Source organism: Aphanomyces invadans (genome assembly GCF_000520115.1).
Source record: "Aphanomyces invadans strain NJM9701 unplaced genomic scaffold supercont1.17, whole genome shotgun sequence".
Taxonomy (NCBI): domain Eukaryota; phylum Oomycota; class Saprolegniomycetes; order Saprolegniales; family Verrucalvaceae; genus Aphanomyces; species Aphanomyces invadans.
Window position 1 is genome coordinate 1,402,657 of NW_008580162.1, and position 20,551 is coordinate 1,423,207.

The 20,551-nt window shown below is 57.1% G+C and overlaps 3 protein-coding genes across 3 annotated transcripts; 1 reads left to right on the plus strand and 2 right to left on the minus strand.

The window, feature by feature from the left end:
• Positions 1 to 248: 248 nt before the first annotated feature.
• Positions 249 to 15,123, minus strand: H310_08559 (hypothetical protein; the record flags this gene model as incomplete). Its single annotated transcript, XM_008874362.1, has 30 exons — positions 13,549 to 15,123; positions 13,175 to 13,438; positions 12,723 to 13,119; positions 11,163 to 12,668; positions 10,864 to 11,106; positions 10,365 to 10,801; positions 10,117 to 10,317; positions 9,375 to 10,068; positions 9,121 to 9,324; positions 8,653 to 9,064; positions 7,917 to 8,586; positions 7,302 to 7,869; positions 6,872 to 7,251; positions 6,488 to 6,813; positions 5,838 to 6,432; positions 5,283 to 5,765; positions 4,807 to 5,232; positions 4,632 to 4,757; positions 4,479 to 4,584; positions 4,200 to 4,424; positions 3,453 to 4,147; positions 2,323 to 3,390; positions 2,075 to 2,263; positions 1,839 to 2,026; positions 1,617 to 1,784; positions 1,173 to 1,549; positions 831 to 1,097; positions 687 to 745; positions 447 to 628; positions 249 to 381 (listed from the first exon to the last, which is right to left on the minus strand). The coding sequence occupies exons 1-30, from the start codon at positions 15,037 to 15,039 to the stop codon at positions 249 to 251; spliced, it is 13,080 nt and encodes a 4,359-aa protein (XP_008872584.1). The 5' UTR covers positions 15,040 to 15,123.
• Positions 15,124 to 15,145: 22 nt separating this feature from the next.
• On the minus strand, positions 15,146 to 18,602 carry H310_08560 (hypothetical protein). The gene is made up of 11 exons (XM_008874363.1): positions 18,500 to 18,602; positions 18,138 to 18,443; positions 17,864 to 18,083; positions 17,462 to 17,811; positions 16,893 to 17,087; positions 16,736 to 16,833; positions 16,565 to 16,685; positions 16,446 to 16,498; positions 16,154 to 16,394; positions 15,913 to 16,106; positions 15,146 to 15,826 (listed from the first exon to the last, which is right to left on the minus strand). The coding sequence occupies exons 1-11, from the start codon at positions 18,575 to 18,577 to the stop codon at positions 15,487 to 15,489; spliced, it is 2,196 nt and encodes a 731-aa protein (XP_008872585.1). The 5' UTR covers positions 18,578 to 18,602; the 3' UTR covers positions 15,146 to 15,486.
• A 1,010-nt stretch (positions 18,603 to 19,612) lies between these two features.
• On the plus strand, positions 19,613 to 20,542 carry H310_08561 (hypothetical protein). Its single transcript, XM_008874364.1, has 3 exons — positions 19,613 to 19,976; positions 20,037 to 20,095; positions 20,151 to 20,542. The coding sequence occupies exons 1-3, from the start codon at positions 19,660 to 19,662 to the stop codon at positions 20,414 to 20,416; spliced, it is 642 nt and encodes a 213-aa protein (XP_008872586.1). The 5' UTR covers positions 19,613 to 19,659; the 3' UTR covers positions 20,417 to 20,542.
• The last annotated feature ends 9 nt before the right edge of the window (positions 20,543 to 20,551 follow it).

The following is a 20,551-nucleotide window of genomic DNA, read 5'->3' on the forward strand; positions in this document are numbered from 1 at the left end:
CGAGCGTCATGGTCCTCCAACGTACACATTCGACAATGGTGGCATCGAGTCTGGCATGATGGCCAAGTGTCACGAGCTCGCACAGCACCGTCCATTATTTCGATTTGCGCGGCCAGGTATGGCACAAGCACGTTCCCCTCCTTCGATCCTCCAAGCCCTCGATAACAATTGTAATGTACGTCGCAGCCGTGCCGTTATCCTTTGCATGGGCCGGACGTGAAAAACCACCGTAAATTACAACGAACGCTTTAGTCGTCCAGCTGACTAAGCATTGCAACGCCTCGTGCAACCCAGTGGGCTTCGGGGAGGTTTGTGGGCAAGCGAATGAAGCAGATAAAGTTGGTCGAGTGGCCTGTCGTCGACAGCGTTCCTCGGCGTTCGCTATTCAAATAGGCGTTAGCCTTTCAGAACTGAATGGCCCTCACGCCGCCGCCGCGTTCATGTACCTCGTCTTGTAGACAGGGCAGTTGTACGACTTTTTCGGAACTAGATCGGACTTCTTGGTCGGGCGGAACCACAGCACGGGGCCGCTCGTGAAGAGCACTTTGGGCTGCGATTCCGTCAACTGCGCTTCAACCTTGTTCCATCGACAGCCTTCGAGAAAGAGACCTCGCACGTACACGCCGTCCTACACGAATGCGTTTAGGTGCCAGAGACGTTGCCGGGGTCGCAAAGACGTGCCATACCTTGGGACCAGAGGCGTAGTCGGAGCGGGGCATGGCTTCGTGATCAAAAGCAATTTGATCTATACACAAAAGTCCATCAGGTTTCCATGGCGACATCGCACAATTTTCGTGGCAAGACAGCTCGCAAGGAGGCGGCGAACGTACCGATAGGGATCGTATAGCGCCGGGCGAAATTTTGGTTTGCACCGGTCAAAAACGCCTGGGTAAAGAAAAACCCCGAGATCCAAAAGATGGGCGGCGGCGCTGCTTGCAACCACGCGTTGAAGAACGCAATGCGCTCGAGCAGGTCGCTCACATAGCTCGCGAGAGGTTTCAGCGACGGGTACGACTTGGCAATCCACATGGCTGGAATCTTTCCGTAAAACAGCGACAAGCTCAGGTTTTCGAGCTCTGCCGACATGACGACTAGGCCTACACTCGGGAAACGCATGAACGATGTCGTCGTGTCGATCGAGGCGCGACGGGAGCGCGGGTGATGACACGTACCTTGAATCGCCTTGCGAACGTTTTTGAGGGACAAGCGAACAACGGTCAGGAGGTTGTTAAACCGCACGAGTTCCTGGCACAACACTGTGTTCATGCTTTCGTTCCACTTGACGGGGTATCGAATCGCGGCCAGTTCCATGTCGTAGTTGTCGGGCAAACGACCGAGGATGTCGGCGGCCATGGCGTCCACAGTTTCTTCTTGGCTCAAGCCCTTGGCATCGCCGCCACCGCCGCCGCCGCCCGACGACTGCGTGCGCAGGACGTTCGTGCACAAGATGGTGGTTTCGTTTTGGTCTTTCGTGATTGTGGCGTTGTCATGCAGCCCAAACACGTTGGGCGGGGCCACGAGCGGCAGTCCTTCGATGTACTTGAGGTACCTACAACCGTCCATGTCATCGTTCGTGGTCCTTCGTCATCGCGATGGACAAATGACGGGGAGGGTACCCGTCGTAGGGCAGATCCGGCGGCACCACGTACTGCCCTCGCTCGTCAAAGCTGTACGAGTCGGCGAGGACGTCGGTCGTGTAGAATCGTCCGAGTAAACACGCCAGCGTCCGCCGGTCTTTGTCGTCGGTGACACGACCACCGTAATTGCATTCGCCGGTGCAGTACCTGTCGACGGAGAAGCATCAGCACACCCGAGAGATGGCGCCACATCGTGCGTACCGAATCGCGCCCCACGGAATGACGTCGTTTTCGTCAATGAACATGGCAAGCTGCCGCGTCGAGATGCTCAAGTCGGACTCGTTGAATTCGTACTGGATATTCCATCCGAGCGGCCCAAACTGCCGACGTTCTCGGACCAGGGCATGAAAAAAGCACAGCGCAAAGAGCAGTCGGCGAAACTCGCCGCCCTGGTTCATGTACGATTACAATAATCGCATCGTGGTGGATGTTGCTACCTTGTTCACCGAGTCGAGGAAGCCCGGCTCGGCGATCGGATCGAGCAAGTACGACCCCATCAAGTTGGCGCGGAGGCCTTTGGGCGGTTCGTTGGTCATTTTAACGCCGTTCTGGAGCACGGACGGCGGGAAGACCGGCGACGGATACGTTGTGCACCACAGCCGAAAGGTCGGGCTGGTCGAATCAATCTGGCAAACAAGCGCCACGTGCAGACTTCCAACTCGAATATGACCATGTACGACCGTACCTTAATGCCTTCGGTGATGCGCTCCAACGTTGGCATCCACGACGGGGCCAAGTGGCAATTTTGGAGCACAACCCAGCTTCCTGTTTCCATGGCAAGGGATATCATGCGTTCGGCAATCGGTCCTTGGCCTTGGCCGAGCGATATGGTATCAATCTTTTGCTTGCTGGCGTCGGCGAACTTGAGGACGGAACTGATGGGGTCGCTGCCGGGACTCAGGATAAACACTAGTGGGCTCTGGACGCTGCTGTCGCCATAGCACAGCGCCAAGTCGAACGGCGGTGGCTTGACGAAGGCTTCGCCCATCGTGACTACGACAAATTGCTGCGCCGCGACCACGACCAAGTCTGGTCGGAGGACACGGATCCCGAGCAGTCGGCGGAACGGCGTCACCGTTGCAAACGATCCGGGAAACGACAGCAAGTGGCCGGTCGGGCTGTCGTAGATGGTCTTCCACTCGGCCTGGTGGGTTTTGAACTCGTCGACGAGGCCCGTGTAGCACGGCATGTTGGCGAGGCGCACGAGCTCGTTCCATTGCTTTTCGCTAAACCAGTCGGCGCACGGGTTGGGGGGCGGCGTGTCCGAGAGCGCGACCCCGCCCGTCAAGAAGAAATACCATTCGGTCGCGTCGATTTCGTTCCGGCCTTGCATGATGGACACGGTGAGAAGGAACGAAAACATGAGTTTGTCCTTTTCGAGCAGCGACCGGCAAATGTTGCGGTACAACGAAAACGTAAAGTGCGTATCGAGGACGTGGAGCCGGCTCGCGAGCTCCGTGCTGCGCTCGCTTTGCTGAATGCTCAGCACGAACAGGTTGATAAACCATGACAGCGAGTACTGGTACACCGGTTCGATGTTGGCGAGCTGGTCGATACAAAAGAAAAGCACTTGCGACGCATACGCGACCGGGCGGTACCCCTGGCGGACCGCGTCGATTTCGAGCTCCGTCGCTTCGGCAATCACTTGCTCCGACTTGATTTGGTCCGCCACTTGCTTACCTTGATTCATCGTGTTGATTGCGGACTCGTCCTCGAGGATATTGCCTTCCGACGACGACAGGATTTGCAGCGTCTACGCCGGACGAACCCATGCATCAACAACGCGACAACCCACGTCGGTGGACCCATGCATACCTTGTCCTCGATGTCCTTGAGCAGTGCCTTGTTCTTGGCGCTTTGGACAATCAGTTTGTTCTTTTGCTCTTCCAGGTCAGGTCGTTCCTCGGCGACGACAATCCCGAGGAGCTGGTCCTCGAGGCCCTGCGGCGTAATCATAAAGTTGAGGAGCGTCACTTTCACCGACACTTCGGGCAGGTAGTGTGGGTTCCGCAGCTTGGTCGTGACGTAGAACCGAAACGAGTCCGCGTACTCGATGTTGGCATCTCCCAGCCGAATGAACAGGCTGCCGCCCTGTTTGAACGTTTGCTTGAGTAGCAGCGGCTCGAGGCTCGGGTCGAGCTCCTCGCCAATGTTTTCGAGGAGAACGGGGCGGCCGAACTGGACGGCGTTCTCGAGTGTGCGCAAGTAGTCGCTGTCCGTGAGTTTGATCACGTACAACCCGTGGTCGTGCTCCATGTTGCGTATCCACTTGTTCGCTTGGCCTTGGGGGTCGATCATGAGCGGCCACCGCCGCGCGTTGAAGACGACGATTCCGTTGTCGATGCTAAACATGTCGGTGGGCAGCCCGTCGATATTCCACTTTCGAATTTGAACCGGGTCCCCCAACGTCCCCGACAACGACGGCAAGTCGCTGCACGGTATCTCGAGTGCCTTGCAGCGGGCGACCCACGCGGTCACGGCCTGCGCTCGGTACACGGACGTGAACGGTCCTGCAAGAGCCTGTGAATGTTGCTGCCCCCTCGGGTGCAACAAAAACGTTACCGAGGTACGCGACAATGCCGGCAGATATCAACGCATCGCCCGTGAGCTTGGTGTACTGATTTGCGAGCTGCGCGCTAAATTCCTTCCACCGGATTTTTTCGCCGCCCAAGCTGTCGATCAGCGTCGCAGCGCGGACGAGTTTTTTGCCGGTGAGGTCGATCTGGCCTTCCAGCGACACTTTCGAGTCGGTCGCATCTTGGAACGCTTTTTGGAGCCCGTCTAGACCTACGTCGAGTCGGGCCGTTGTCAGCGTTCGAGACAAGGGGCCGAGAGTCGTACCGTCTTCGACTTCTTTGAGCCGACAGAGCTTTTCATTCAAGCTCGCCATGGTTTCCTGCAATTGTTTCTCGGCGGCAGCTAGCGCTTCTCGTTTTGGAGCCACGACCTGGGTCGTTTCAGTCAGCGCTGGATGGCCTGGACGAGTGAACGAACCTTGCTCACGTTGTCATACAGCGCCATTGCATGGACCCATTTACACAGCCCCGCGGCGGCCTTGGATGCTTTTTCGGCCTTTTCCGGGCTAAAGTTTTCATCGGCAATGTACTTGGACACAACGACCTGGAGCGAACGCCATGAATATTCAAGTGCGCGCGCGCATGTCTCGTACCTTCATGATCTTGGGGTCCAAGTTGTCCTTGTCGAACTTCTTGAGCTGCTGGATGAACGTCGAGTCACTGAGCATTTTGACGGACGGTCCCCAAAAATCCATGATGCGCTTGCTTGGGTCGGCGGGGTCCGGGATCCGGTTTGGCTTGATCCCAAGCATGACACACACGCCTTCGCAGACGAGCTTGACCCCCGCGGGCGGGTTTGCCATGGCTTTGACTTCGTTGATTTCGGACGCTTTGATCGTGTCGAGGGCCTTGAGCGCCTCTTCTAATGCGGGCACGGCTTCGGCCAAGTCGGCTTCAACGCTGGCCTTTTGCGCCTCGCACTGTGCTTTGGATGCGTCTGCGATCGCCACGTCCGCTTGCACTTCAGCTCGCGTCTTCTCGACCCCAGGCAACTTGGCTTGGATTTCCTCCATCAAGACCTACGACGTCATGTGGTTGAAATCCCCTGCCACCCAAAGCAAGTGTGTACCGCTGTGTCCTTGGTCGACTTGTCCAGGATCGGCTGCATGTCCACGAGCTCTTTCCGCATTACGCTCACGTTCGCCTCGGCAAATTGAATCTTCTCGAGGCCAACGTCGTACCGGAGCTTGGCCTTCATCACGCTGTCCCGACGCTGGCCCAGAAACGACTTGAACGCTACGATGAGCTCCAAGTACGAGGTGGGGGTCACGTAATTTTGGCGGCGCAGGCAGCGCAGAAACAAACTGCTGAGCTCTTCCACTTGTACGTGAAAGTACTGGCACGTGGCGACGATCCCGCGTCGAATCGAGTCGCTTTCCATTTCGACATCCCGGAGAAACTTCTCGGCCACCGCGACCAACGCGTCTGCCGGCCATGCCGTGAACCAGTCGATTGTGCAGCAATTGATCATGGATGGAAACTTGCGAAGGCGGTCGCGGAACGCGTCCCCAATGGGCGAACATGCCAACACAATGTGGAGTTGTTGGCGAACCTAATGTCCACCAACGTGTAAAACGAATCGACAAGACGTCCCACAACTTTGTCGTAGGATTCGGTGGCGTACCCGCTGAACAAAGAACGCGTACAGCTGCGTAGGTGTCATGTCCGCCGCTGCTTTGCCAAATTTTTCTTTGGCATGTGGTCGCACGCCTTCACAGAGTCCGACGCGCTCGTCGTACGGAAATAAATTCGGGATCTCGCCCGCGTTCAGCATGTTGTTGATGTCTTCAACGAACGCTTCGTACTTGATTTGGGTGTCGCTGAAGAGAAACACGAGCGGCCGCGCGCCCGTCCCGGCCGTCTTGAGCACGTACTTCATGTCTTCGCGCCACTCGAGCATCGAGTAATTTTTGGCGATCTCAATTTGCTTGACTTCGTAGTCCATGATAAAAGCCGCGAGCCGTGTCAAGCTTTGCCGGCCACTGCCCCCCACACCCACGAGCAGCGCGTTGCCACGTGGCATCTTGAGGACGCGCGCGATCCGGCTCAAGTGCTCAATCGCAAACAGAAACATGACCAAGTTCATGGGTTTCCGTGACACCGCGTTGAATTCACCCAAGTACGAGTCCAAGCACGCAATCAGTTGCGCGATGCCGTCCACGTCGGCATGGCTCGACACGTCGATTTCCTTGTACAAACGTGGGTTCGCGTCCGGTTCCCTTGGGACGCGAGTTAGCCACACCACGTGTCGGCGATCAAACGAGAGCCACTCACCGATAGTCGCCAAAAAACAGGTTGCGCATGTCGTGCGGCATGACCGCGCCGTCCCGGCCGCGCTTCAACGACGCAAACACCTTGTCAAAGTTGGCGCTAAAGTGCTTGGCGACCATTTTCCGCTGCAACTCACAAAACCACATCCGACCTTCGTCGTCGATGAGGCGGTCCCCAATCACGCGCAGCGACTCGTGCACCCACAGCTTGACAAGACCCGTCGTGTTGAACTCGTCTGACGCCGTGACGAGCATAATGCCTTGAATGACGCGAGAAAAGTCGCGCAGGTTGAACGTGTAATGCGACTTTTTTGGCGTTGGCAAGAGCACCTACGACGGCACACGGCCCCACTGGTCAGATCGACGCACGGCGCCGGGTCTGTCGCACCTTCATGGCATTTTGGTACGTCTCAAGTGTCGCGGCGACGACGGCGTCCGACAGCTTGCGGATCTCGGGCAAAAACGGACCGCTTTGAAAGTACCACAACACGATCGTGGAGAAGATGCGCACGAGCGTGACGTCGTCAAATTCGGAAAAACACAACACGTTGAAGTGCCGTTGGAAGCGCGGCGAGATGGTGTTGCGTCCGCCGCCGGGAGGCCCCATCGCCGTGACCACGATCGTGTCGATGATTTTTTGCCACGTCATCTCTTTGAGATCATACCATCCGCCCGAATCGACAAACTGCCGCATGAGTTCGATCGGAGGTTGTGCGCCGTACGTTTCGATTTGCGGCATGTTGAGGTCATCCACGAAAATGATGCCATCTACACAAGCAACGTCGCATAAGAGACTAGACACCGCGACGAGTCGGGACCTTTTCCAACCGGGGGACCGTACACGCCTTTGCGCCGCTTGTCGAGCTTGCCGTCAATGATGTTTTGTGTCATGTGGGCCGACGTCTTGGCCGAAAACGACAGCATGATGACAGAGTACAAGTCGGCCGACAGCTTTTCGTTCAAGATCCCGTTGAGATAGCAACTCTTTCCGGTCCCGGTCGGGCCGCACACGAGGACTTTGCGCTTGTTTGTGACCAAGAGCTGGACGAGGCAGTCGAGCTGGGCGGTGTACGTCGTCGGGACAACGATCGTGCTGAATGGACTCGCGGGTGGAATCGTGTACTCTTTTAGGGTGTCTTCCCACCGCATCCACTTGGCTTCGTCGGCCGAGTACAAGTAGTCGTGGAGGTTGCCTTTGGCTGGCATCGGACTCGCCAGCGCGTACGTGTCAAACCCGGCCGGCTTGGTCCAGTTGCGAACCTGCAGCGCGCGGCCAACGATCACGTATTTGGTCGTGAGCACTTGCATCGAGTCCATGAACGCGCGCAGGAACTCGCAAAAGCGTGTGCGGCCGTCGGCGGACGACGTGGCGCCGATCGACCAGATCTACACAACGTTGTTGGGTACATCCACGGCGCGCGAGTGATGTGTACCAGCGCAAACAGAAACAGGCTCTCGAGGTGCTGCAGCCCCTTTTTCGTGCCGACGTCGGCCGGTTTTACAGTCAGCATCTCTGCTTCAAAAATATGGAGTAAGCTCTGGACCAAGTTGGCATCCACGGTAGTCGTGAGCTCGATCAGTTCCTTCCGGACAAAGCACAAGCACGGCTCGACAAGCCAGCTCGTCAGCGTTCGAATCGTCGTGCGCTGGTCGTCAGTGAGTTGCAGCTTTCGTTCGGCCGGGTCCGTTGGGAGAACCGCCGTCTGATCGAGCCACGAGTCCAAGAGAGGTTGCCACCCGAGTTGCTCGGGCTCCATGTAAATCATGCCGCATCGGGACACGGTCGCGGGCGACGCAACCAAGAGATCCATCGGCTCAAACATCATGCTCATGACGGGACTCATGGCAATGATCTCGCCGCTCATAAGGCAAAGCTTTCGGTTGTCGTCCAAGACCGTGTTCATGTTTTCGATCCAGACGGCATCCACCGGCCCGTCGAAGAGCAGCCACTTGCGCTCAGGGGTTGGAGATGTCGCGAGGTTGCGGTAGTTGATGGCAAGGACGCCGTCCGTCCATTCATGCGAAACATCGTCAAACTGGCCGTAGAGCTGGCCCATCGTGACGCTCTTCGGGTTGATCACCGACACGACCACGGACGTGTACCTAGCTCACGACAACGACCGTGGGTATCGCTCGATTGCGACGACAATCGAGGCGCTGCGGCAGTACCTCGAGTCGTTTGGGAACTTTTTGTGCAGCGTGTCCAGGACGTCGGCAAGCACCTTCCACGAACTGGACTTGCCCGAAAACGGCATGCCGACGACCATGAACCCGTGGCGGACAATCATCATTTCGTAGATTTGAATCACTTTCTCGATAAAGTTGGGGACGGGTTGGAGGCCCATGTGGTGGCACACGCTGTGGATGGCTTGGAGCATGTCCGTTCGGTCGGGTGGGTCGACAACGATGCCTGGAAACAAGTCGGACGTGATCCCGTTGAAAAGCGGGACGTCCGGCGACAGAAACTTGGGCAAGTTGACGTCAATGATCGACCGAAGGACGAGAATGTCCTCTTTCAAATGGCCCTCGCTACGCTTGAGGTTCCCCGCCGCGCGCAGCACCGCCATGACGGCACGCATGCCTAAGCGAGTGTGAGGCCTACAGGGAACGGCGAAAGATCAAACCCGTGTTGCGTACCATAGTCGTAATGCGACTGCGAACTCAGCTGCTCCGAACACAGCGTGTATGTGGTCGTGATCTTCTTGGACAGCGCACTCGCGTCCATGTACCCGTACGAGTAGAGCATGATTTCGGCAATCATGCCGTAGTCGGGCACCATCATGGCGACCGTGCGGAAGAGAACTTTCAAGTTGTCTGGTAGCTCCGCGCGTCCGGCGTACCCTGATACCAACGTGTGTGGGGTCCGCCCGCCGCCATGGATGGGGACGTACCGGGGTTCATCGTGATGAACGGGCAGCAGGTCGGGTTCAAACTGAGCAGCGTGCCTTCAAACATAAACGTGACAGCCTTTTGGGCCTTGGCGATTTGAATGCACAACACTTGCTGCGCAATCACAGACAGCACTTCGAGTTGGATGCGATTAAACTCGTCAAAGCAAGCCCAGGCGCCGCTGGAGGCGAGGCCTTTGAAGAACTTGCCCATGGCCAGGTAGTCGAGCCCGTCCGAGCAGTTGGTGACCACGCATTGAATTGCAATCGCCTTGCCAAGATCCTTGGTTGTTTCGGTTTTCCCGGTTCCTGCCGGGCCTTCCGGCGCGCCGCCCAAGTTCAAATGGATGGCGCCCATGAGAGTCCGGTAGCATCGATCGGTCAGCGGCGTAATCACGAGGCGCATCGAGTTGCCCAAGTATTCGAACGCGTACAGCGCGAGCGTGTTGATCATGCGACATTGCATTGTCCCGGGCTTGCCCGTTTGGGCAGAGCTGCCGCCGGCGACCCAGTAGTACCGCAACTGGGCAAGCCAGTCAAAATCGGTCTTCTCGCACACGTTTTTGTCGACGAGTTCAGCGATCGTGTCGCGGTTGTGCACGTCCATCACCACGAGCGCGCCCAACGTAATGCGCGTCAACTTGGGCAGTTGGCCTCGCACGAGCTCCACCGTGCGCAAGAGTTCGCTGCGTAGGGTCTACGAGCCCCGACATGACGTCGACAAGGACGACCGATGGAGACGCACCTTTAAGTGTTCCTTTAGCGGCTCCAAGCGGTTGCCCCCGACCAGCGCGGCTTCTGTCTGCGCTGTCCACACGGTTTGGTTGATGGCTAGTACGACTTGGCCCGGCCACTGCTGGACCCACTGCAGTCGGTCTTGCTTGGGATAGTCTTCCATGCTCAGGTCCACGTGATAGGCCACGCTTTTTCGCATCGTGACTTCGACCTACATGAATATGGATGGTGGAGGGTGGCGCGAGAGGGCAGCGGTACCTCCTGCAGCCAGATTTCAACATTGCCGCCGGTTGAGTTGGGGTTGATCTGGCTCTGGGCAATCTTTTCAAACAGGAACGGGACCTTTTCGTTCTCTGGGCTCAACATCGCCGTGATGTCCATGTTGGGCTGGAACTCGAGCAAGTTGATGCCGTCGAATGCCTTTTTCAGGTGGGGCTGCACGCGCAGCGGATCTTTGGTCTCGGCCAGTATCTCGAGCAATTCGTCGTTCGAGAGGAAGAAGAACCGGGGAAAATACAGCCGCTTCGTCTCCAAATACTCGTTCAGGCCTTTTTGAATCGTCTCGAGGTCTTCGTTGGACCGGACGAGCGCATCGAGCAAGCCTTTGCGCTGCGCGACTTTGGTCGCTTCCGGCTCGGCGATCGTGTCGTCCATGTTTTGTCGCCACGTGCTGTCCACTCGTTTGAACAGCATCCCTACATCAAATCACACGTGAGCTCTCCCAGCCATGCATTCGTTGAACGGCCATCCGTCCAACCTTCCGTCGGCATTTGGCGCATGATGTCGTCACTGCTGAAGATGGGCTCCAAATACAACCACGTGGCTTGAACCTTGAGCCACTGGTCCGTGATGTCTTGAATTGCCACCAAGATGGTCTCCCATCGCCCGATGCGTTCCAGGTACGGCTTGTTGTATCGGCTGCCACGAATCGACTGAATCTTCACCATGTGGTCATCCAGTTGCTGCTGCATTTCGTCCGTGGCGCACAGGATCGACGTTCCTGAAGCGGGAGCGCCACCAGTGAGTCCATTTCGCCACGGTGTCGATGAATCAAACCTGTTGTCCGATACGGCTTGGTATGGAATTCAACGCCTTCCCACTCCCGCTCCATCTTGTCGAGGGCTTGCTCGAGCGAGTATTCCTTGGCCGCGCCGACGCAAATGTCTTCGATTTGCGCCGTGAACTTGTGGAGCCCGACTTCGAGCATGTGGTGCAGTGTCATGTCGCCGGATGCTGGATGCAAGTTGAGCTTGGTGATGGCTTCGATTTCCGCCCAGTGGCGCGGACACAGCGCCGGCGTACAGATCAGGTGCATGAGCGGCACGTGGCTGTCTAGCATTTCGTCGAGCATCTTCTTGGCTTGCCGGGCAACGCCGACGGGCGCGTCCAAGATCTCGCCGACCTTTTCGCATTCCTTGATGACTTTAACAATGTTTCGGCGAAACCCGTCGGCCTCCTTCTCCGCGTCTTCCGCGTTGACCAGGTACAGAGGCTGGCCGCGCCACAAGTTCATTTGGTCGCTGAACTGGGCCACCGTCGTCCACAACTTTTCCATCGGCATGAGCATCTCCTGGAGCTCCTTGATCATCTTGTCGTTATCCGTGGGCGACATGTCCAAGATTGCTTGCTGGTCGCGAATTTTCTGCGCCTCGTCGTCGATGTCAGCAATCAACTTCATGACGGCCTCGATGCGCTTGGTGACGGCCGCCGCGTCTTGCATATTGCCGGCCTCGCGCAGCTTTTCAATCTTCTTCTGGCATGTGCCAAACGCAGTCGTGAGGTGCTCTTGGCGCGCGTCGACCACGAGCTCGAGCTCACGCTTTCGGTCGCGCTGTCGCTCCAAGCTCTTGCGCTGAAAGTTGACGACTGTGTCCGGCCATCGAAATGTCATGAAGAACTGCTGGACTTCCTCTCGCGTCATTTGGAAGTCGTGTTCTTTCAGAAATCGCACCGACACGCACACGCGGCTGTACAACTCGTCCTGGAGCGCCGCCAGCGTCGCCATGCTGCTCTCGTAAAAGAGCTGCAGCGTTTTGAGTTCGGCCGAGTCGATCGGGTCCGCCATCAGCGTTTGCACGGTCTGTTCGTACTGTTGTCCCATCGCGTTCATGTGGCGGATGTTCTCCGCCGACGCGCGGGACAGCAGCAAGTGCGACAAGTCCTTCACGCGCTGCCGGAGCAGGTCCTTGGCGTCGACGCAAATTACAGCAAACATGGGAAAGTAATAGTGGTCTTGAATCGACGTCATGATGGCCCTGTCCAAGTCCGCGAGCGCTTTCAACTCGATGCGAAGCACGGACAGATCCAACGGCGGTGGCACGTCGAGCAACGTGGTCAGACGCTGCTCCAGCGACCCGTCCAGCAGCACGTGGAATGGACGAAAGGCATCCAGGACTCGGGCTGCTTCGGCCAAATGTGTCGTCATGGCCGTAGCGATTTCCCTCTTCGCCGACACGACGAACGGGTCGTCCGACGTGAGGGTGCATGGGCCGAGGACAGCCTTGTTTCGGATGCGAGTCGGGACGCTTGTCTGGGCATCGATGCGGGGAAATACGCTCGCCGCTGCAGCCCAACAACAAAGTGAATCGGTGCAAACATCGAGTCGAAAACACGCACCTTCGACCAAGAGCGTCACACACGCCAGGATGCGTTCCTGGACAACCGTCGCAGGTGGATCCAATCGAACGAGCGGCATCGCCGCCACATCGTTCGTGGACGCCCCGGAAGAGCACACGACATCGAGAGCAAGAATCGCTTCGCCTTGGTCCCGCGCACATTCATGAAAGAACGAGAGAAACGTCATGACGGACGCATCCACAATGCTGCGCAGTTGCCGCGACATAAGCACCGACGCAGCGTTTAACACACCAATGTGGTGGTTGTACTGAAACAAGTCGTCCTCGACAAGGACGTCGTCGTCCGCGTTGTGGTGGTGGTGATGCGGCGAATGAATCGACGGCATCGACAACGGCGAAGACGTCCCCGGCTTGTGGAGTTCACGCGCAGATGTCTTCTACAATGGTCCCAACATTAGGCAAAACATGACGAGTCGGGGCATGCAGGGGTGCCTCGTATGGTTTGGTGGACGTCGTGCCCTTTGAAGCGGACTGGGTCGTTGCTGTCGCCGCCACAGGTGGCAAGCACGCGTCAACTTTTTTGGCGCTGGACGTGATCCAGTACGTCCGCAGGCAGTCCTTGACCACTTCGACCCGTCGAGTCATGTGGTCCACAAAGCTCGCGACCGTACGAGGCAGCGACGCGCGAAAGGAACGCGATTGCACATCCGTCCACAAAAGCTGGGCATACGGCGCCCACGGAAGGCCGTCGCGGCTCTAGGCACGTTGCTATGAGTGATTCGCTCGCAATGGACACAACACATGCACGACGACCATCCATTTGAGGCATCGCATGTGCACTAATTGTGGACCGAGCGCATTCGTACCTCCCACTCTGCCGGCGGGCCTTCCAGGATCCACTGCGCTTGCAAGGCTAAGAGTGCCGGATCCGCCGTGTGCAAAAACACTTCAACGTACTCGGCGCTCTCCTTGACCGTATCCCGATTCACGTGAGTCTGGCGAAGCACGCGCCACGCAAACGACGTGTACATGTCGTTTGTCCACCACTGCGACGCTGCGTGTAAGTAGGACGGGACAATGCCGAGGGTCGCGGCCTGGCGCTCGTCGAGAAGGGCGTACTGAACCATCGCCCGCGCGACCGCAGTCGTGTAGTCCGTGTTAACTTCGTCGAGCATCGTGCCAATCATGGCCTCGCAAATGGCCGCGTGCTGGGCTAGGAGATCGGGGACATGGCGGAAGGCGGGGGGTGGGAGCTGAAGCCGATGGAGAATCCCAACCGGCCATCGAGGATTCATCATGGCGACGGCGGCGACGTTGCCCTCCACTGCTTTCCAAAAGCTCGTCTTGGTCGTTTGGTACAAGTGGGCGTCGATCTGCAGCGTGCGGGGTGTCAGCGGCTCCAGCACGTTCTTCGTCTTGGCATGCGAGTGGTGCGAGCTGGGCGATTGCGGCAAATTGAGCCGAATGTGGTCGCGTTTTGTCGGGCTGTGGGTGGGACTTGGGATTTTGAACGTGTGGCTCGCATTGGACGAGTTCACGTGGCGGGTGAACGCCCGAGACCCGTCGGGAAACACAGACACTATCTTGCCTTCCGTGCCCACGATACCGGTGAGCGACGGCAAGGCGTCCGGCATGTCGACGTCGTCGTTGTCGCTCCCAAGCGATGGCGGTCGGTGGCTCATGGATCGTTCCAACGCTGGCGACTTGGCGATGAATTCCCGCTTCTTGGGTGACCCCACCGCACCACCGACCTGTTTTTCGGGCTTGGGATGCGCCACCAAGACAGTCGCGAGGCGTGCAACATCGTGTTTGGTCAGGAAGCGCGACGTTGGAGTGTAGTTGCATCCAATGCGATCGCTCAGCGTGCAGTACGATCGCTCTTCATCTCCAAATGTGGGGACGCCTCCACTCTGCAACTTCGACGAGCTTGTGACGGGAGGGGAAGGCATGCTGCTGGGGGATGCTGGTCGGCCGAGGAGGCTATTGGTGGAGCTACCAGGTCGCCTGGAGCCACGGAACGACCCGAGGGGCCCGAGCGAGGCCGCCAAGTTGGCACCTGAAGCCATGGGGTCCAGTGGGTCCGTGTGCTTTTTCAGCTTCTTCTTGATCGGGCTGTTGACGCCTGTTGGGTTCCCGCCGCCATCCAATCGGCAAGCCAACGAGCTCTGGAGGATGTCGAGGCGGACTTTGCGGACCGGGCTTCGTTTGAGCTCGGACGTGGCTAGCAGCAACGGATCCCCAGATGAATCACCGCGGCCGCGTGTCAGCGCCTTAAACTTTTCCAAGTCGTCCCATGCTTCGGGCGACACTCGCGCCGACGGCGGGTGGTCCAACCCTGGAGGAGGTGGGCTGCTCATGGAATGCACACGTAATCGACCGCGCGATGTGCCACGATGAACGTGCCCTTTCACGAACACGTGTGAGCGCCAACTATCTCGTCGAAGGGACGCTCTGTTTCAGATATTGCAGTGAAACGTTCGACCCGTCGAAGGTCGCATCTCCGCCGGTACAACGCCAGCCTTGGCCGCCGAAGGCAATGGGGGGCGGCGCTCAACTTGGCATGCCATGCAGCAGGTAAAATTTGCTGCTCGGACTGCCATGTCAAGTTGAAGAAACCCCGTCGACAGCTCGAAAGCTGAGGTGAAGAGGACGCCGAAACTAGATGTACGTGCGAGTCGTGGTGTAGGAGGCCAGTGCCGATGATGAATAGGATCAGGCACATTGCTCGCGACCTGGCGACCTGTGAAATGTATAACACAAGAGGCGTGCTAGGACAACGTTCGTGTGGCATAGGGTATTCGCTTTTACTCGAACGACGCGCCATGGCGGGCCCCGAATCCCCCCAACACGGATTCCATGTTCATCACGGCGCCCGCAACATTGATGCTCTTGTTGCGACGGATGGGAGATGTCGATTCTTGGATGCTGTCGTCCGCGGTCAAAGTGCCCTCGATCGTGGATGAAGAAGGGCCAAGGGGCTTTTTCGAAGAGGATGGGAACGATTTCTTCGATGCGAGGGGCGATGGCTGAGTCATGCTCGACAGGTTCATGCTGCTGGCCGACGTGTAAAACGACGGCACTCTGCCCAAGCTGCTGATGCCCGTGCGCTTTTCTTCCTCGAGCGCTTGCTCGCCACGCAAAAACCTGACCACAATTCCACATTCATTCCACAAACAATCAAAACACTTTGAGCGACAGCACGCGAGAATGTCCGTGTAAAGTCGTCGTACCGCACGGCGCGCTCCAGCGCAAACTCGATGCGGCACATGGCTTGGATCCGCGACAGGTGGGGCCATGTGGACCGTTCGCCGGCAAGAACGAGGTCCTGGAACGAGCTGGGCGACGGGTTCGTGAGCACTTGGGCGGCCAATTGCAAAAACGATACTTGCGACGCAATCGAGATCGTAATGTCGCCTTCGTACGTCTACGTCATGCGGTCGTCGCCAGCCGGTCGAGCGCAAACGCACGTACCTGTGTCAGGAGCGGGACGAGCCCGACCCCAAACAACTTGAGCACGGACGTGTTGAGGCCGAATTCGGCAATGTTTTTGATGTACGCTTTCATTTGTTTCTTCAAAAAACCCAAGATGTCGCCGCCGCCGTGCGACTCGTACCCCGATATAAACTTGTAATGGATGTTGACCTGGCTCACGATGAAATGGTTCACGTTGAAGAGCTCGCTCAGGCGCTCCATGGGCAAGTCGCACTCGACACTACAGCCACGATGTTTCGACTCGATCGATGCACGCCATGGACGTCCGCACCTGCCATCGCTCCACTTGAGGCCTTCGCGGTACACCGGCACCACGTTGCCGTGCTAGCATCGCACTCCCCAACATAAGTCACACGCTGACAACTCGACCTGTTGGAAGCAACTGCGTACCTGGTCCTTCCCGTACAATTCAACGGGTGAAAACACCATCGGAATCGCGCACGAAGCAAGGGACGCCGACCAGACGAGGACGTTCGGAGCGGTCAAGTAATTGAGCAGCTGCGGGTAGTCCCTGCAAACGCCATGGGTCGGTTTCGATGGCCAAGTATGCCTGACACGTACGTGGACTGTGACGGCGTCACCGTGATGTTAATGATGCGGCCGGTCCGGTCGTACGCTTCTCGAAACGTGTAGTCGCCCATGTTATTGCGCAAGTTTTGCTGAAACGTGGATGTGAGTCGCATCGATTCGGCATCGTGTCCACATCGCCGTCGTGTACCTTGAGCCGGGTGATGTCGAGCATGTAACCCTTGTCGAGAAATCGGGCGGCCACCACGTACGCATGTTGGAGCGAATCGTAGCAAGGCACAAGCCCTTGCATCGCGGACAGCCACGACGGCGTGTAATGCTCGAGTTCCCGCGGGCTCACGTTTGCGTCGAAAAAATAGAGGTCCAAGTGGCCGTCTTGAAAGACCTAACACATGGCCACTTCAGTCTCGTTGGTCATGACCACCACGCGCGTATTTGGCATTGCATATGGCTCAAGGCTTAACGTTCGGGCACATCAGACTTCACTCGACTGGAACGGCAAAAATACGCTCTGCGACCAAGCGCCTAGCGCTGTCGATTCCAGCGACAAGACGTCGGGCACGAGCGAGCCCACAGGCCAAGTCGATGTCACATCCACAAAATGTGAAGAGCCACGTGCCTCGAGAGGACATGCAACCACGACAGAGAAACAGATCCGATCCATCGAAAGCACCCTGTCCCACGCATGCAATCGGGCACATCACGTTGGCACCATTGTACACAGAGGACCTTTCACCGATATACTCCAAATGAACGCACCTCGTTCAACTCTTCATCTGTGCGGACGCCAACACATCCGGCGACGATGGATCCAGCCGACGACCCCGAAATCACATTGGGCAAAAGACCTTGTTCGACCAGAGTCTTGACGATGCCTGTGTGGTACAGACCGAGGCCTCCGCCACCGCTGAGCATGAGGGCAGACCTGCCAAACGCATGGCGCGTCTCGCTGAAAAATGCCAGTTTGTTTTCAATGCTGAGCGCGTCGTCGTCGACTTGTGGATGCTGCATGGAGCGATGGGGCGATGGATTTCGTCGGGCTTGGAGCACCATGTCCATGGACGTGAGCACTGCATCCATGTACTCGTCCACGACGTGCTTGGTCCCGACTACACGGTCGAAACAGTGTCCATTAGCGTGAAGGAAACTCAAATCACCTACCGTGGCTCACGCCGTAGAGACGTGGGTTGCCGAGCCCCCAGTGCTTGCGAAGCAACCCTGCGCGCAATGCAAACATGATGCCCATGATGTCTCGCTCGCTTTGCAGACGGCGATACATCGCGATCTTGTTTTGTACGCGCTCGTAAAGAAAGAGACCGGAAGATGGATCCTGTCGCCACTTGTCGTGGCCTTCCAGCACGTCGAGTTCTTGTCCAAGCGCCTGTTGATGATAGTGGTGGTCAGCTGCAAAGACATTTCATGCATGACGGCATACCCTTCGCTTATCGAGATTCGTCGCGCGCTCCATGGCAGTGCGCAACTGGAGACGCTTGCGGCCCTTGGCGCTGCATTGTAACAGAAGCTTCAACCCCATCCGGCGCGCAACCGCACCGAATTCAAATAGCGCTTGGAGGGACACAACGGCAGCGAAAAAGCGGAAGAACACGTCCGGGATCAGCAAGAGGCGCACAGAGCGCCAGAGCAAGTTGAGGAGGTTCTGCGCCAGCACCACCATGCCGTGTTCCGTGCTCGCACGGTACTTCCAATCCAAAATCAGGTTCCGGATCAACTGGGCTTGGTGCTACATCCACGTTGGCCACATGAGCATGAAGGTCCCTTCACAGGACAAGCACGTACATGAAGCCCAGTCATGTACAACCATAAGCGCACAGAAAACCTCGCCGAGTGAGCGACGAGAGTCGACGGCGGCGCCATGTCGTGACAGCGCCGACGAACCAAGATATTTGGGACAAAATTTCCGGAAACATACGGATAACCCTTGAAGTTGGCACAGAGAATGGATTGTCCAACGGGTGCGATCTGCGTCGCGGCGGCGGGTCCGAGCCACTTCGCGACGGATGCTCTTGGTGGGGCAGCATGCGCGTGCCATGTAACCTCCAGTCGTCTACTCTATCACGGCTCAACGCACTGACTCCTCTCCGCATGGCACTACGGCAGCATAGGCGGCCGCGAGCCACTGCCCAAGCGTTACGTGATAGTGACAGCTTTATTGCAGCACCTTGTACCGATCTCACGACGATGTGCTCTCGAATTAAACTTGCTCCGTTCGTGTTACTGCGTTCGAGGCATCCAAGGATGTAGGATGGGATGGGGGGTGGCACAGGGGTATAGTCAACCGCATGACAGAACAAGGCTATACTTGCGTCGGGGGCTCCTCCAAGTGCTCTTGACCGAGCGACACGATGAGGTTTCCATGCATGCCAATCTATGGGCGGTCCTAGGCCTCAGACAGCGTGGTGCAGCTACGATATCGTCGCCCTGTGAGCTGTCCCATTCCGTCTGCGTATGATGCAAGAGAAACCCACGACGTAAGTCGATAGAACCCCTTGGCGGCCTGGTTTTGAATGGGCCTGTCCTGTTGCGCCTTGTGTTGTAAACGTTGAGCGCATTCGATCGTGAGCGAGACGATTCGTCCAAGTACGTCAATTGGTGCATGTGGCATGCTTGTAGCGTCGTTCGGGTATTCGGCGACGACCCAGACACAGGATTCCGCCCAGCACATGAGCTTCGTCGCCGAAAGCACCGCTGCTGGCTGCAAAATCCGCTCCCTTGATCGATATCCTGCAAAATGATTGGAAGATTTATACATATTTTGACCAATCGCTGTCGCAATTGAAGTCGAGGACGTTGAATGGAATATATTTTGCTCAATCGGGGAATTAATATAAATTCCAATACATTACTTCAAATACGTGCATCATTTTTTTGCCATTTTTTTGGGGGGTTGCAAAGGAATTGAAGTTGGGTGACGGAAGGACTTGAAGAAGAAACCGAACATGTCGGGAGGCCAAGCGGCGACAAGTGCGTGGAGCGCATGGCTGGATCGGCTCGAGAACGCGAGAACATCGGAGCAGAACTTGAGTTTGAAGATACGATCAGGAAACACGAGTAACATAGGGACAAGCGTCTTCGCCCTTCAGCAAAGTATGTCGCGCCTGAGGCGAGAGTACGACGCGATGACGAGCGGCCCGACATCGAATGCCGTGGCCACACCCCAAGAAATCCGCCGCCGAGAAGACCTCTTGCGAAACCTAGAGACCCAGACGAAGTCTCTCCTGGCTGCATACAACAACCGCACTCAGGGGACCAAGGGGTACGACCGGCTATTCCGTTCCATGAATCTTCATTGACCGTAAACTCACAATGCGCTCAGGTCATCCTCGCTCGAATCGGGGGCCCAAATGCTTCGCGTACAAAACCAAATTATGCTTGGTGCGTGCAGTTTCGTTCATGTTCTTGTTGAGCACGTCGCTGACCCAATTGGCAGACCAAGACGACCAACTCCACTTGATCGGCCAGGGTGTGTCCAACCTCAAGCAATATAGCTTGGCTGTCAAGAATGAGGCTGACTTGCACGTCCGTCTACTCGACGACATCAATATCGAGGTCGATCGCGCAACCACGGGACTCGAGTCGGAGGGGGACCGTGCCCAAGTTCTCGCCAAGAAGAGCAGCAACTTTCGGTTGTACCTGGCCATCGTTGTCTTGAGCGCCATCTTAGTGTTTGAATTGATTATTGGAGGAAGCAAATAACACGACGCTACGCAAGGTCTCCCATGCATGTGCAGGCCGTCGTTCCAGCGGCGGCGTCGCGCATCCTCCCATGTTCATCTTACTGGCATTCCTGTGAATATTCCACATGTCGAGAGATTAAATAATGTGTTTGGC